The 15818-nt window shown below is 43.0% G+C and overlaps 1 protein-coding gene across 2 annotated transcripts; it reads right to left on the bottom strand.

Moving 5' to 3' along the window:
* Positions 1-1311: 1311 nt before the first annotated feature.
* hat1 (histone acetyltransferase 1) lies at positions 1312-14370 on the bottom strand. Of its 2 annotated transcripts, none has more exons than XM_012836418.3 (11): positions 14262-14370; positions 13435-13506; positions 13176-13251; positions 12019-12139; positions 9093-9272; positions 8080-8201; positions 7349-7453; positions 6552-6658; positions 5053-5204; positions 4300-4416; positions 1312-1918 (listed from the first exon to the last, which is right to left on the bottom strand). In XM_012836418.3, exons 1-11 carry the CDS (start codon positions 14266-14268, stop codon positions 1751-1753), a joined length of 1227 nt encoding a protein of 408 aa, XP_012691872.1. In that variant the 5' UTR covers positions 14269-14370; the 3' UTR covers positions 1312-1750. The 2 variants fall into 2 exon arrangements, with proteins under 2 accessions (XP_012691872.1, XP_031415291.1); XM_031559431.2 differs by lacking the exon at positions 14262-14370 and adding an exon at positions 13779-14208.
* Between the last annotated feature and the right edge of the window lie 1448 nt (positions 14371-15818).

A 15818-nucleotide genomic window follows, 5' to 3' on the forward strand; every position in this document is an offset into this window, starting at 1 on the left:
AAACGTCAGTGCTTTGTGCCAAGTACATACAAATTGTTCGAAATTCTGTTAGTAATAGTAATAGTTCTGTGGTAATACTCCACTCACACCTTGTTAAGAGAATCATTCACCAGTACACTTCTGTTTGAATCAACCCTGCTAATTTGATTTGGTTTATAAATTGCAACCTCTAACTTCTTCCCCCATGAGCAGAGCAGCTCCCACGGTCACCAGACATGTGCTGGAACATAGCTACAGCTGCCAATGAGATGAGAAATATCTGCCTCTGCCTGGACTCCTTTGTGCCTTTTGGCTGGCTCCAAAAGAACACTCCATGTTCTTCCTCCTACGGTTGGACTTTTTCTTAAAAAAAACCAACCTCTCATTACCTTTTGTGCTCCTGCACAATACACACACTATTACAAGGGAAAAGAGCAGAAAAGCAAAAGTGCTCAATACTCTTCCATTACAGGGGGTAGTTCCAGTAGATTATCATGAAATGAATTTCAAGAAAAATAAGGAATGAAGAAAAAGCAGTGGATACCTTCCATTGACCGTTCATACGTTACACTTACTAAAGAGCTGTTCCACCATGGAGGAATGACTGTTCATATGCCACACTTACTAAAGAGCTGTTCCACCATGAAGCCAAAGAAGGCGAAGAGGCCAGAGGGACACAAGTGGATTCAATTAATATCAGACATGGTCAAGTATTCTGGGTTCTATGTGCTACATCTGAAGAGGAGGAAAAATGAAAATTAACCCAGACCTTAATTTTTTAACTACAATGTGTAAAAGTACCAGCAGAGATGGTTATTCACCACAATGATCAGTATAAGTGGACTGTGCAATGGCAAAGAGGTTTTAAATTGATAGGCATAACGGTCATTAGCGAAACACTCAACACTGCGCAATCACAAGTTACATTAGCCACAAGAGGGTGCACAAAAAGAAATTGTGATGTAAATTGATTTGGCTAACTATGGCTTACAAAACTAAATGAATGATCGTTCATCAGACAGAACAGATTTTCTTGCCATTGGTATAGACTTGTTTTTCCAGCCCATGCCTACCAATACCAAGAGAAGTTTTGAGGCAGTTATTGGGGTCCAGCCCACTGGCCTTTACGCAGCATCTGCTGGTCAAAGATTAGTCTTGCCATGAGCTTTGCAGAACTGGAAGGTGGGATGAGTTCAAAAGCAGTTACAGGGAGGATCAGAGATCTTTTACACGGCCTTTGGTGTAAGCTCACATGCAGGAGATAAATTGTCTTAACTGAGTTTTAGAATAGCCCTAAAAATGTATTGTGAAAAAAAAAAATACTTCACAGAGCAATGTACAAAACATTTTTTTATTTTCAATATGAAGTGCATCAAAATCTACTCGTCTTCACAAGAGAGGAAAAGAGCTTTACCACATATACTCTGAAAAAGAAATACTTTCTGGTTCTCACATACAAAAAGTACATTGTTTGTTTCTTTTGTTTGATTTATCCTGAGAGGGCTGAGATGTCTATGATGTGTGACTATGGCCTGTAGATGACGTACCAAATCACAGAAATGTCACACAGCAAGTGACGACACGTGGGGACATGGGGAAAGTCCTCTCCCACTGTAGGGAGTAAGTCCACTGCTATACACACACACGGCAGTCATAATCGATAAGTAGAGAACATAAGGTTGCGTATCCGTGTGTGTGTGTGTGTGTGTGTGTGTGTGTGTGTGTGTGTGTGTGTGCTCCAGGTCTGGGGGTGGGGTGGGGTGTGTGAGGCTCAGGCCCGCGCTAGCCGCTCGATGATCCTGCGGTACTCCCCCAGCACGTCCTGGTAGCCTCGCTCCAGCTCCTCGTGCTGCAGCTGGGTGTCCATCTGGCTCACCTGGGACGCCAGCTCCTCTGGCCGCAGACACTTCCTCATTTTGGTCAGCTCCCTCTGGTTTTTCTGCACACACACACACACACACACACACACACACACACACACACACACACAACATTCATTCATGTTGGACTGCAGGGGTGTACAACAAAAAACACCAATGGCCACAGAGGAGAAACCCAAAGAATATGTCCTATAAATGCACTCGTGTTACTAACATCTATAAATGCACCCGTGTCACTAACATCTATAAATGCACCCGTTACTAACATCTATAAATGCACCCGTTACTAACATCTATAAATGCACCCGTGTCACTAACATCTATAAATGCACCCGTTACTAACATCTATAAATGCACCCGTTACTAACATCTATAAATGCACCCGTTACTAACATCTATAAATGCACCCGTTACTAACATCTATAAATGCACCCGTTACTAACATCTATAAATGCACCCGTTACTAACATCTATAAATGCACCCGTTACTAACATCTATAAATGCACCCGTGTTACTAACATCGGGAAACAACAAATGGAAGCCTTCCTTCTGCAGCATTCAGACATCCCTGCATTTCATTACAGCTTTAGGCTGTCCCAGTCTCAGAGAGAGAGAGAAAGAGAGAGAGAGAGAGTGCATGTGTGAGAGAGAGAGAGAGAGAGAGAGAGAGAGAGAGAGAGAGTGCATGTGTGAGAGAGAGAGAGTGTGCATGTGTGAGAGATAAAGACAAAGTGAGAGAGAGAAAGAGAAAAAGGGAGAGAGAAAGAAAAAGAAAGGTGACGTGGGGAACACTGTAATTGAGTCGGCAAGAGTGCTGAAAGGCTCTGGCTACAGACCAAGATTCCTCACTCGTATGTCCCACGGCAGTACATGCAAAACAGCCACACACACACACACACACACACACACACACACACACACACACACACACACACACACACACACACACACACACACACACACACACACACACACACACACACACACACACACACACACACCAAATAGGGAGAAAACCCAGAGCTAGGCGGAAACATGTAATCGCCAACACATTCACAAAGAAAGGGGAGCTCTAGCATCTAACTACTGGCCAAACCTCCCTCAGAGAAAAACCTGCATCTGGACACCAGATCCTCTGCTCCGCTCTCTCAGGCAATTCCTTCTCCATCCAACCACCCCCCAAAATCCCCCTCAACCCCAGATTTTCCCCCTTGCTTTTCAAAATGTGGTTAGGCTGCTGTCAACAATTCTCCACTGGTTAGTGTCGACCTGATCTGTTGCTCTGAAGGAGTCGTCAGAGAAGGACCACATGTTGAATTTTTGGAACTAAAACATTGAAGTTTCTCAAAGAGCACAACTATGTTGCAGAGTGCACCGTTTATACTGAAGACTTTCGAATCAGGTCAATAGCTGCACTGCAGACAAAACAGAGATAATTCAGGACTGCGTAAAAAAAATCTTTAAAACAAAATAATAAGACTGTTTGAGGGAACATGGGCTATTTATAAAAAAAAAAAAAGAGATAAAATATGCTATGTTGTGCAAATAGATACAGGCTAAACTTAACCTGCAACTTCCTCCATACAGCAAGACATCTAATAGCATAACATAAAAACACAACACAAAACAAACAAACAAATGAAAATAACTCCACCAGCACAACTGCACCCAAAGCTAAACGGAACACCATGTTGAGTGGTGCACTGGCAGCAGTGTGGCGAGTGGCTGGGGACTCTGTGCACAGGTTCTCCCCACTGGCAGCATGTACAGGGTGGGCTACGCTACGCTGCGCTGCGCTGTGCTGTGCTGGCAGACAAATTCCTCTCTGTAAATTACTTAGCGCAATGAGATGCAAATCCTAAATAATGGCCTGGGCTTGAATGGGAAACAAGTCCCTTGGTAGCATCCACTGCCTCCTGGTGTGACCCATTGTACAGCATAGACTGAGCCTCAGCTTTCCACCAGGTTTCCTCCTTTTGAGGGGAAAGATGAATAATTTATTTCTTTTAATGAGATAAAAACCACACAGAGCATTTAGCAGCTGTACACGTTTGGAAGCTGCTCGGCTGATGTAGAGGCCAGCTTAAAACAGGGGGCATGATGTCGGATCTGGAAAACCACACACACAGGGGCCTTGACACAACTGAACTATAGAAATCGCATCTGGCATTACCTTACATGGGCTTATATACCTTATATAGGCGCTTTCTGTACGTCAAAAATACACATATCAGGGTTTTCTCAGGGTTTGTTTAAAAGGATTTGTTTCCAACATGCTCTTTTCAGAAACACTCTACAATAACCAAAAACCTTGTGAACATCTTCGAGGCAGTACATAGTGGTGGATGTTTCCGTACCAAGGTTTTGACGGACATGACACTAATAATACAGCTTGTTTGCGTTCAGCTACTAATGTTCCTGTGACCAAACACTACATACCTTGTAGGGTCCAAATAACCGTTTTTTGACCTCCAGTCGATATGCTCTGGCCACCTCCTCATTGCTCATGTCTGTTGCTCGCAAACGCAAGATCTCGTACACCCGCCTAGCGTGTTTCTGATTGAGAAAAGACAAGAGAAAGAAATAGACCGTCACACATTACAACCAGTCTCCATAAACGCTTATGAGCATAAAGTGCTAAAGGTGTGTGAGCGTGTGTGTGTGTGTGTGTGTGTGTAACAGCAGTCTGGATCCACAGTTCAACACTTTTAACTGTGCACATGTTGAGGTGTACAAGAAAGACAGACAGACACACACACCCACACACACACACACACACACACACACACACACACACACACACACAAAATACATTCACTTTATCCTCCCATGTTACGGACATCAGGCTGTGATAATCACCAACAAACAAGAGGGGCCCAGGGGACCTGTGATATAATTGGGACGGCTAAATAGTGCCCTAAGTGTGGAGGCAGAAAATTCCCGCGGATGCCACTTAAAGGTGAATGCACGGGGTGGGCTTCCTGCTCTAATGGCCAGCGCTCCTCAGGAGAGGCCCAAGCATGGGAGTATGATGGCCCAGTGGAGGATGGGGACATGGCAGGGAGAAAAGGCCGTAATAAATAAATAAATAAATAAATCTACTTTTTTTACAGACCTAACAACTTTAGGGCTTTGTTTGCTTTGTTTAGGTGTGTGTGTGTGTGTGTGTGTGTGTTCCCTGCTGTAAACTACCTTGTTTATCTTTAACTTCTCCTGCGCCTCGATGGCCATGTCCTCGCTGAAGCCCAGGGAGATCTTGTCGGCGGAGAAAGACTGCAGCGCTTGGCACAGCTTTACCAGGACAAAGTCTCGCAGCTTCACGTAGTTCTCCGACGGGTCCTCCGCTAAAGGGGGGGGGAGAGAGAAAAACACTCACTGTACTCAGACCATTTAGCACAGCTGAGCTCCCTAGACCGTGCAGAACATCCACATCTTTAACAGAGACGGTTATCAAAGGGAATAAAAAAAAATAGGTAAGGTTTTTCTTTGAAACGCTTTCTTTTGATATACGAGTGAAGACGTGCAAAACCATTCAGCGCTTCAGTCTTGCTGAAGGCTTTTTCGCCTGCGCTGGGTCCTGACGCAAGAAGGGAGCGGAGGGAGGGAAAAAAAATTAATAATTGCCCCATTGTTGAGAGTGTGATTGTGTCAGCATGTGGCAAGCACATTTCTGCTGGAAAAGAGCTCGCAATTTGCATACATCCGACCCCCACTCTGACTCACGTCTGAGAGCTCTGTGGCCAGCGGGGCCGAGGAGGCCCTAATTCTACGGTCAACAACTGCCCCCACCACAGGAAACCTTCAGCCCAACCCCGCACCCAGTTTCAGCCAGAGGGGAGAAAAACATGAACAGACATCTTAGCGAGACCTGGAGTTTGACAATTGCTTCTTAACCATCATGTTAGAGGTGTTTCTTAAAATCATAAAAAAATGATCATGCTTTTCAAATCATGAACAGGACATCCACAACAGGAAAACTACTCTTTAGCTTCCGATCTTCTGTTTAAGCTCAATCACTGTATTTGAAATAGTCTCTATACATCATGTGAAGTTACAGCAAATCATGTTTAGGTTTCTCTGCCCAGACAAAAATCAAGGCCGGAGCTCGCTCTCAAAAAAGTACCTTAAAAACCGAGTTTTTCATCCAAAAGTGGTTTATTGGCTTCACCAGACAAGAAAACCTAAAGTACAAGTGCAAACGTTTCGGGTGACCCCATCCTCAGTGCAAAGGTTTCTCTGCCCTTCATAACAGTTTACTCTTCTATCTAAATAGTGATGGCTGCCCATCTTAAAATGCCATTGCTGGTCATCTACTCAGCTATTCAAGCATGAATGAAACGAAACGAAACGAAACGAAACGAAACTCTTTTATCAGTGGTTGCTCAGTAGATGTATTCCCTGGGAGCCAACATACTAATGACACTGTGCACCTGTACTGCAAGATGCTAAATGAATAAAAAGCGGAAATAGAGGTCGTTTTCTCTTGACTATGAGCCAGTCTTTTAAAACTTGCATGCACATGCACAATCAACGCGCACAAGTTTGATGTTGCGTGGACCATCCTAGTGACATTATTTGAATCACGCACGGACCTAAACGTGGCCACGTCCATGGAAGCATACTTCCCCCTTTACCCACACACACACACACACACACACACGTACACACACACACACACACACACCACCCACCTGTGATGTCCTGCACTTTTGGGGAGTTGCAATAAAACCTGTGCACAGTCTCCAGCAGCTGGGCTCCATGGCCCTCTCCTTGGAATGGGGGTAGGATCAGCATTTGGCTGTTCAGAGAGGACACACACACACACACACACACACACACAAAGACATGAAAGAGCAGCCTTTCTGACCTCTGCTCCAGAGCACCGGTCCACTAACTCCAGCACTGATGGGACACACTTCTCTTGAGCTGGGTACTCTAACAGCTTCATAGTGGCCCTGCACTAAACATCAGGGTGCAAAGGAAAGGAGAAGACAAGAGAAGCGAGGCCCATCAGGTCACATTTCCCAGTGTCTGCTTAGTCATAGACATCAAGCAGAAAGAGATGGAAATATTTTTCACAGCGCAAAGCTGATGACCAGTTTGCTTTCATCCCTCCCAAGTGTGTGTGTGGCTGTGTGCTGACACACTGTGGGGCAAAGCTATTCAATTATCATCAAAGGCCACACTCAATTCATTTGTCTGGAGCAGACTTAATGAAAAGTTACAATTGCATGCCTATCAAAGGATCCTAGACATTGCAAAAAAAAAAAAAACAAAAAAAACAATACTACTTGTTTTATTATTTTTGTAAAAAGATGTTGATTACTTTATCATCATTGCCGTGACAAAATGAGCCTGGTTTATTGGACATATAAGACGGTAATTTGGAACATTTCAGGACAAGGAAGACAGAAATGTATAATTTACTCTTGCCTTTCTCCCTTTTACGGCACAAAAGAAAAAAGGCACGTGCTTCCCTGGCAATTACCTTACACGTGGTCGGGTTTTGTCTGGGTACACGTAGTAATTATAAACTGTCATGTAGCCAACAGTCGCGAAGAGAGTCTCCCCGTCCTTATTGTACTTCTCAAATCTGCAGATGAAACACACAAGCAAAGCAGGTCAATTACAGGCACACTGCCCATGTGGAGTCCATTTTACCCCCCCTTCCCATTCTACTGCCCCTGGTTTCCAGTGTCAGCATGCTGCAAGCTTGCAGACCCAATTGGTACACCTGCTATGGGCTGAATGCATTATGCACTTAATTGGAGCACTGCAACTTAGGGTAGGAGGAGGGGGGGGGGGATGAGGAGGGGAGGAAGGGGGTGGGGGTGTCTAGCCTCTCCAAATCACTTCAGTCCATTTGTCCATTGTCAGGATTAATAGGTGCCAAGCAAAAGAAAACACTAGCAGAGGCTCTTTTTACTGTTCGAGATTCCATTCAGCGTTTCAAAAGACAACAGTATTCAATTCAGCTCGCGGCCCGCCACAAAAATGGGGCAAAAAATGAAAAGTGGCTCGGGCACAAAAGGGGGGTGCTCTCGGCAGATCAACAATTCACCTCTAAGCGGAGGAGGGGGAGGGATAATTAAAGCGACCTGGTAATTGGGCACTAGCGCCACAAAGAGAGCCACTGGGCTCTGTCCAGGGAATGTGGGGGGTGGCAGTGGGAGGGGGCATTGGGGGTGGGGGGGTGACTGGCCAGGAGGAGACACTCACACCAGGAAGAAGTCCCAGCGGTCATCATCCACGTCGATGAAGCTGGCCGTCTCGATGAACCACATGAGGAAGGTCTGCAGCCGCCCGTGGTACTCGCGGAACCCAGAGCTGGCCAGTTCCACCTGAGGGGCAAGGCCACACACGGAGACACACAGTGTCCATTAACATTAGCAGGAAACATAATGGGGAGCACAATGGGATGGCCCCTTTCAAATGAGTTGTGACTTAACTTATGTAGTTGCTGGAAACACCATCCTCAATATAACCAACAGAAATATACTACAACAGTAGGCTTTTAGAAGCAACCAAAACTCAATGCCAAGAGCCTTCTGTGCCGGGTCTGGTGAATATCACTTCAGACTTTTTTTTAACACATCAGGCAACCAGTACTACTCTGCAAACCAGTGGATCTCCAACCTACTGTCCAGATACTGAGTGCAGTCTATCATAAAACAGACATAATTGTGTCTGTCCGTCATACATTAAAACAAGACATTGTTTCTTACACCATCGAATCCTACATCCATACGGCTGAGAATACTTTTTGCATGTGCCACAAAGAAGTAAAAGAAAAGTAATAATGTCGGCATGAGCGATGGTGCACAGGTGGTTGTGCTTTCCAGTGTGATAGGGAATGCAATAATGAAAAAGAAAGTCTAAATGGTAAGAATTACAAAAGGAATCCAAATTTTTGGAAACCAAATGAAAATAGTGAGCCGCTTTCAAATGTGGCTTCCATGATATAAAATGACCACCTATATTGTATTATTACATTATAAAAAACATGTGGTCTGGCTTGACTGATTTAGTTACTAGCTGATTGCAGCCCAGCAGATGAAAAGGTTGAGAACTGCTACAAGCCATTCCAACACATTTGTGTTATTACATTAACACTGAACTAGGTGGCTGGTAGGCCTTATTCAATTCCGATGTATTTGAATAGCACATTTGTGACACACGTCATGGATCTGATAGGTGAGTCATACTTTATGGATCTGATATGTGATTCATACTTTATGGATCTGATATGTGATGTCCTCTCCAGCCTCCTCATTGTGGATGCTGTATGTGTGGATCAGGTTGCCAAATGGCTTAAAGTTGGCCTCCTTCTCCAGCAGCGAGATGAAGTCGTCCGTATTACCGCAGAATCCCTGCGGGATGATTTCACGGATCTTTCCCTCCACGTCATCCGGCTAGGAACACACAAGAACACAGACTCACGTAAGCAGGTTTTTCTTACAAAGTTTCTTCCCTTGAGATGCTAGATCAGTTCCAATAAGAACACTATAAAACTACTTTGACTTGGGGTGATCATTTGAAGGAAGGGTTCTGACAGCACCAATATGTATTAGTGGGTCATCAGCACCCATGGCCTAGGCACAACGATGGCAATAAAGGATTCTAAACAAACCTTTAAGGCTATGCCAAGACCTTCTGCTGAATATCCCATGGCACCCGGTGCCAAGAACCACCCTTAAAGATAATTAACACAATAGGGCTAATCATGGGCACTTGTTTAACAAGAGAAGAGGGCCAAAAAAAAGACAGACACAGTAAATTCAAAGCTGCACAAGGTTCCATGAGCATCTTTATAAAGAGCAAAGAATCAATGTAGCAATCAGGCCGCCTGGAAGGGAGAGACCGGCACAACTTCTGCACCACGACTAACCACGGCCGCACATGCAATCACAAAGGAGACGTAACAGAATATGTTACCATTGTTCGGTCATTAAGGTGTACTTCAGGCCCTGATTGACACAGAGCACGTGGAATTAAACTGAAAGAATACATATTTTTGTGGGGCAGAAAGGAAGGCCATTAGGCAATTAAGACTGTCAGCTGAGGAGAGACGGAGGCCACCCTCCCCCTTCTCCCCTTGCTGAAAGACCACTTAATTCAATACATTTACTACTTATCTTAAACCATGAATATTTGATGAAGTCCCCCCACAATAATGCATTTCTACTTCTCACTGGGCAATAAAATTTAATGAATTGATCTCAACTTAACAAAACCCCGGGCATCAATAATAGCCTCCTCTCCACTAATCCTGGGGAGTGAACTCAATCAAATGAATCTGCCCCCGCGATTCAAAGAGACGTGCGGACAATGGACACCCTCCCCCCGCCCGAGCCTCGTCCCCCACCACACCCTTTGAATGTTTTTACCCAGCAGAATGTGCGGTGAGTTCAGCTGTAATGTTTGCATTGTATCCATTTCCAGCGGGATTGACATGAGAACACTTTGTATTAACTTGCTAAGCAGCCCTTTCACACCATTTACATGCGTGATAGGCAGCAGTTTTGTGCCCAGACCCTTGCTGCTCGCCATTCAAAACAGGGAAATGAAGAAGGCCTGAACAAAATGCCCCACAAAAGGGGCTAGTGCAACACGCCGCTAATTCCCCTCCTTTCAGACATCAGCTAATATCCAACTGGAAGTGATGCACCTGCAGCTGAATGCCACTTCACCATTGTAATTGTTCAACTGCATGGCAGAGGGATAAGGGATGTACATAAAAGGCCAAGGACAAACATGTCATATTGCTCGAGATCTGTCCTATATGCCATGTACAAATTGCACAATCTTCCCACAAAGGGGGGCATTATTCCAAGATGATATTAGCTCACAATGCACCTTCAGAGGGCTTTGTGTCCATGTTGGAATGGGATATTATCTGTAGTAGGGGCGCAGACAATGGCAGTTTTAAATGCTGAACACAAAGCTTGTTTGATTTAAACAAAGATCTGTTTAAAAATTCATGGAAAAGCCTAAGCCCTGCTAATTCAGCGCTTTGATTTCGTTCTTGTCTTAACTAGTTTCGTTGTTTTGGACCATTATGCCATTTTGACTGTCATTCTCCTAGCCATTTACTTTTCATCAGTTAATTTGTTATATTTGTTTGGACCACTGTGATATGTTGGATGCAACCGTTAATAATTTTTTTTTTATTTCTAATGGTCAGTGACAATAATGTCTAATACACAAAAGTTCCAACTCAAAGACTCAGGGAACCATAAAAATAGCAACATGGTAAAACAAAATCGGTGAGAAACCCCAGCTTTACTTTGTTGCGCTCTCTCCACCTGTCTGATGCCCTCTTCTGTTTCATGAGAGTATCTGAACCCTCAGTATGGGGGGGGGAGGAGGAGGCGAGAGCAGGGTAGAGAGGAGGGGGAGGCGGGTGCAAACCCTCTGTGTTCACCCCAGGCCACCAGGGCTGGGTCCTGCCTGCATGTTTACCGGGTGCTCTGAGTGGTGCTGATCTCTGACTGCAGCCTCCCCTCACAGAGGCAGCTGCAGATTGAACTCTGGCCAGCCAAACCCCCCCTTCAGCAAACGCATTTCATCAGCTGTACCACAGCCAGGCAACATGAACACAACATATACACACACACACACCTGCATGTATATGCATATTCACACATGACTGCTCACACATACACACATCACTTTGAGGACTGATCTGCAGGTGAATTTGCACCGGGTAACTATGTGCTGTGTGGTAAGCACTCTGGACACTGAAGGCTTCAATGAGCACAAAACACGTAATTAAACAAACTATTTAAGGACAATCACATTTATACAAACAGTCTGCAGCACATATACTGCTTTCGTGTGTTTTCTACATCTCTCCGCACTGTGAGAAAAGAAAGTGATAGAAGCGTGCAGATTATAATATAAGTTATAATGATATGATACCACAATGGATGGATTTAATACAAAAGTGCAAAGCTTTTACGTTTTTTGGATGCCATGGCTGTACCTTTGAAACTGGGCTTGATCGGAGCAATGACTAAAAGGATTTTTAACTATACCAGTAGTGCCTCTAGTGTTAGTTCTACATGAGGCAAAACACAGTTCACAGACACAGCTCATTCCCCAACCTACTACTTCATAGGAAAACCATATTTAAAGCATTTGGATTAGACGTATTACCTCAACACATTCAAATTTCTCTGTGACCTTTGAGGAGTATTTAACTTTGAAGAGCGTTGTCAAGCTGCCGGCACTGTAGTATAGTTGAATCTGAAGTCCTTTGTACCCAAAAGCCACCTCGCTGTGGGGGAAAAAATTTAAATAAATAAAAAGAGTACTTGGTCTGTATCGTCTGTATTGTATATTCTACTTGAGGCAATTGGTTATATTTGCAATTATATAACAGTCACGTTCCACTATTGTGTTTAGAACAAAAGGCAGCACACATTAGAATCCTAAGGATTAACACAGGCCATGAGCCTGCAGCCATCTTTACCAAAGGCATAATAATGTTAAACATTACCCCTCCAATATTTAGAGGCCAGCTTAATAAATCTCTGTCTTGTTTGGATGACACAGACAAATCACGAAAAGTGTGATTCATGAACCACTGAAGGAACGCCTGTTGAACAGCAATATATTTATTAGAGTTGCAAAATTTCAGGAATATTCAAAGTTTGAAACTTTCCATGGGAATTTTGTTTGTTCCTGTGGTCACCTGTTTGCGTTGTCAATCGATAATGGATTGATTTCGAAGAGGACTTCGGACTTTCATTTGATCATGTCGGGTTGCAAACTCCCTTACAGCGTGTGCTGCATTCCATACATCTTTAAAATAGAGTTTTGAATGATGTTTTTATTGCTCAGCCTTTAATTTGCAGTCGGCCAACTCACGCTTTTTTTGATGGACCCCAACACTCGAGTAATCGAGGTGATGGTGTACTTTTGTGTGGACATACATACATCCTACTCTCACTGCCGTAAAAAGTTAGCCTACTGTATACAAATAAACTTGGTATTAAAATGACCATGGCTTCAGTGTAACAAGTAATCAATATGCTAGGTAATGTCAAAGGCTTTCAAAAATAACAGAAAGTCATAGGTTAACGTTTCTGGCCGACAATGTTCCCAACTAGCTGAATCTAGGGTCCAGCTGAGCTAGGCTTGCTTAGTCTTGTTTTCAACTACATTTAAGTTCCCTTTTATAGGCTAACTTTTTAACAAAAAAATGACAAAATTGTCAAAATTCCTGAACTTGATTTCCCATGGAAAGTTTCCAGAAAGTTTCCGTAAATGTTCCGCCCCTTTGCAACCCTAATATTTATCCAAGAACTCACTCATCTCCATAAAGTTGGTGGCTGTATTCGGGATGGAATGATGTGCCTTCGTCATCTACATCCTCTGGAAACCGAACTAAATGACAAAACATTGAACACTTAACAGACCTAAAATCATCAGAAGAGGAATAGTAATGTCATCACATGCTTCAGATATGACTTCTACAACAAAATAACAAATTAATATTGTAGCTAGTCGAATCCACAGACCAAAGAGTTGCATTTGAATTATTGTGTGGGGGCATTCATCACCAGTTACCTAGCTTCAAACATATTGCCTCGTTGGTATCACACTTGTACTCCGCCAACTTCTTTTCCATTGCGTTCACACCTGTGGAATGGTATTAACATGTCCTTAAAAAAACAAAGAACTGAAACTTCAAGTTCAAATCAAACTCAGTTCAACTCGTAAACCAGAATAGTGTTGTTAGCTACCTAGCTAGTTTAGCCTAGAGCTGACCCATGCAGTTACGACAATACAGTAACTAGCGAGTAAGCTACATTGCCAGCTAACATTGCTTAAGCACAGCTGTCAGAAAGTACGACTTGTCCATGGAGTCCAAACTAATAAAACGATTATGTACAGCTAAGAAGTTAACCTACCTCTAGTCGCACGCAATGGTGTTTAACATCGGATTCTCTTGACAAATTAAATGTGAGGGCAATATAGCCAAGGCTAATATTAAATAACGAAACACTACACAGCTGCTGAACGCCACATTAGCTGATAGCAAATGTTAACATCAGCAATCTCACTCACGAAGCAGATATTATTTGCTGGACCATATAAAAGGTGGTAAACCTGACAGCGTAATTTGACAGAGCTCAGTTAAGGGTTCCTAATGTATGGTCAATCCAGCGAATTCAAGTGCTACTAAGGCGAATAGCTAGTTGCAACAGTGGTGGCTATGCTACATACAATATCATGCTAGCTTGAAGAATAACAACGCAGCCCGCTTAAACAACTCTGGGGAGTAACCTACTGTAAGCATAAAACGTAACGTACTCTTCTAGAATAGTTGGAGCAAACACACACACAATACTGGCATTGCCAATAACTGTCAGTGATATAATACCCAGACTTACCCGCCATTTCTTTCCACAACACCAACACAGCGCGTCGTTCCACGGTGCCCGCGAAATGCAAAGACACTTCCTGTTTACCCACGTGTTTCCGTCGTGTCTACGTCAGCGGCAATAGAAATCGTAAACTTAACGATGTCTTTCCTGATTTTTAAAAATGTATTATTAAAAACTTTACCGTAAAATGCAGTGACGTTTCTTTGAATGTTAAAAGTCATCATACATACTCGCTTTTAAGAGGAAAATAATGTATGTTTAAATAATTAGTGCTTGGGAATATAAAGACCAGATAGGCCTACACTCCCAAATCAGCTGAAAAAAACCCCCAATGTAATTGTCTTAAAACCCTCATGCATCATTATTATTTTTTCTATGAACAGTGGCTATGGGTGCTCAGTAGCCTCATCTTGCTATTTTGTAGGCTAATGTGATTACCATTCAAGTGACACATTTCAAAATGTCATGGCATAGCCAAATAGGAAGGACTATGTTTCATATGTGGTTATTTATGGCGATGTTTCTGTTACAGTGCTTTAGTTATTTGATAAATGTATCGCATGGACAAATCTGGATTGCTGAATTTGGATTAAACCATGAATTATCAAAACATAAAATGTGCACCAAATAACAGAGCAAAAATCTTTTTCTAATGTATGATTACAAAAAAATGTTTCACGAGAGTGTTGTTGCCAATTTACCGAAGCTATAAATAAAAACATTTGAACTGGACCATTTTTTGAAGTTGTGGATTACAGTAGAGTGAGAGCTCAATGAAGATAAGTGACCTTTCTGATGGAGAGTACCATAGCTGAACGCTGAACTGTGGTAATGCTGTGCTATTATCCCTGCCATCATGATTCTACCCTCTAGAAGCTGGGAAGAGTGACCTACAGCAATGTTTAAGTCACTGTAATTTCACCCCTCTTCTCTGACAGCACTAGATTATCCCCTTTCAAACACAAGGCCACCCTCTCGAGAAATGCAGGTCGCACATCGGCATGGAGGGAATATGTGGTTTGATCTCTGACCTATAGGGATAGCCTTCCTGACCAGACACAAATAGCAATACATTTCTTATTTTCAGTGCAGTCATTTAGACTATACATTGTCTTATTTTCTTGGTATGGTTGTAAGATTTTCTTGTTTGACATCTGTTGTTTGTTGTTAACAATAAAAAGTAATTGCTTGACCTTCTGTGACCTTAATAATGAGTCTAGCTTTTCCCCCCTGTTGTTGGGAGGCTGTTCTTCCCAATATGGCTTGCACTTTGATTATTTGTTTTTGGTTATAATGTATTTGCTTATATTAGATTTCATAGGGCCAAAACTCTAAACAAATGTTAGAAATGGTCTGAAATTGACAGAATGTATAAAATGTACGGGGACATTTTCTTTTTTACAACAGTAATATGTTTACATATATCACAGTTGAAACAGTTTTGACAAGAGCTCAAAAGTCTGACAAGATTTACTGCCCATCTCCAAAAAATACAAGCATTGGACGGTGTAAATGTTATGACTGTTGCTCGAAGTTGGCAGCACCCACCAGTTGTTCTCAATT

Source organism: Clupea harengus, chromosome 2, assembly GCF_900700415.2.
Source record: "Clupea harengus chromosome 2, Ch_v2.0.2, whole genome shotgun sequence".
Lineage (NCBI taxonomy): Eukaryota > Metazoa > Chordata > Actinopteri > Clupeiformes > Clupeidae > Clupea > Clupea harengus.

Coding starts and splice junctions, on each gene's coding strand:
- hat1 (XM_012836418.3), bottom strand. Junction 7,454..8,079: donor CGCTGGGACTTCTTCCTGGT/GTGAGTGTCTCC, acceptor TTTCATCTGCAG/ATTTGAGAAGTACAATAAGG. Junction 6,659..7,348: donor AAAACCCGACCACGTGTAAG/GTAATTGCCAGG, acceptor CTCTCTGAACAG/CCAAATGCTGATCCTACCCC.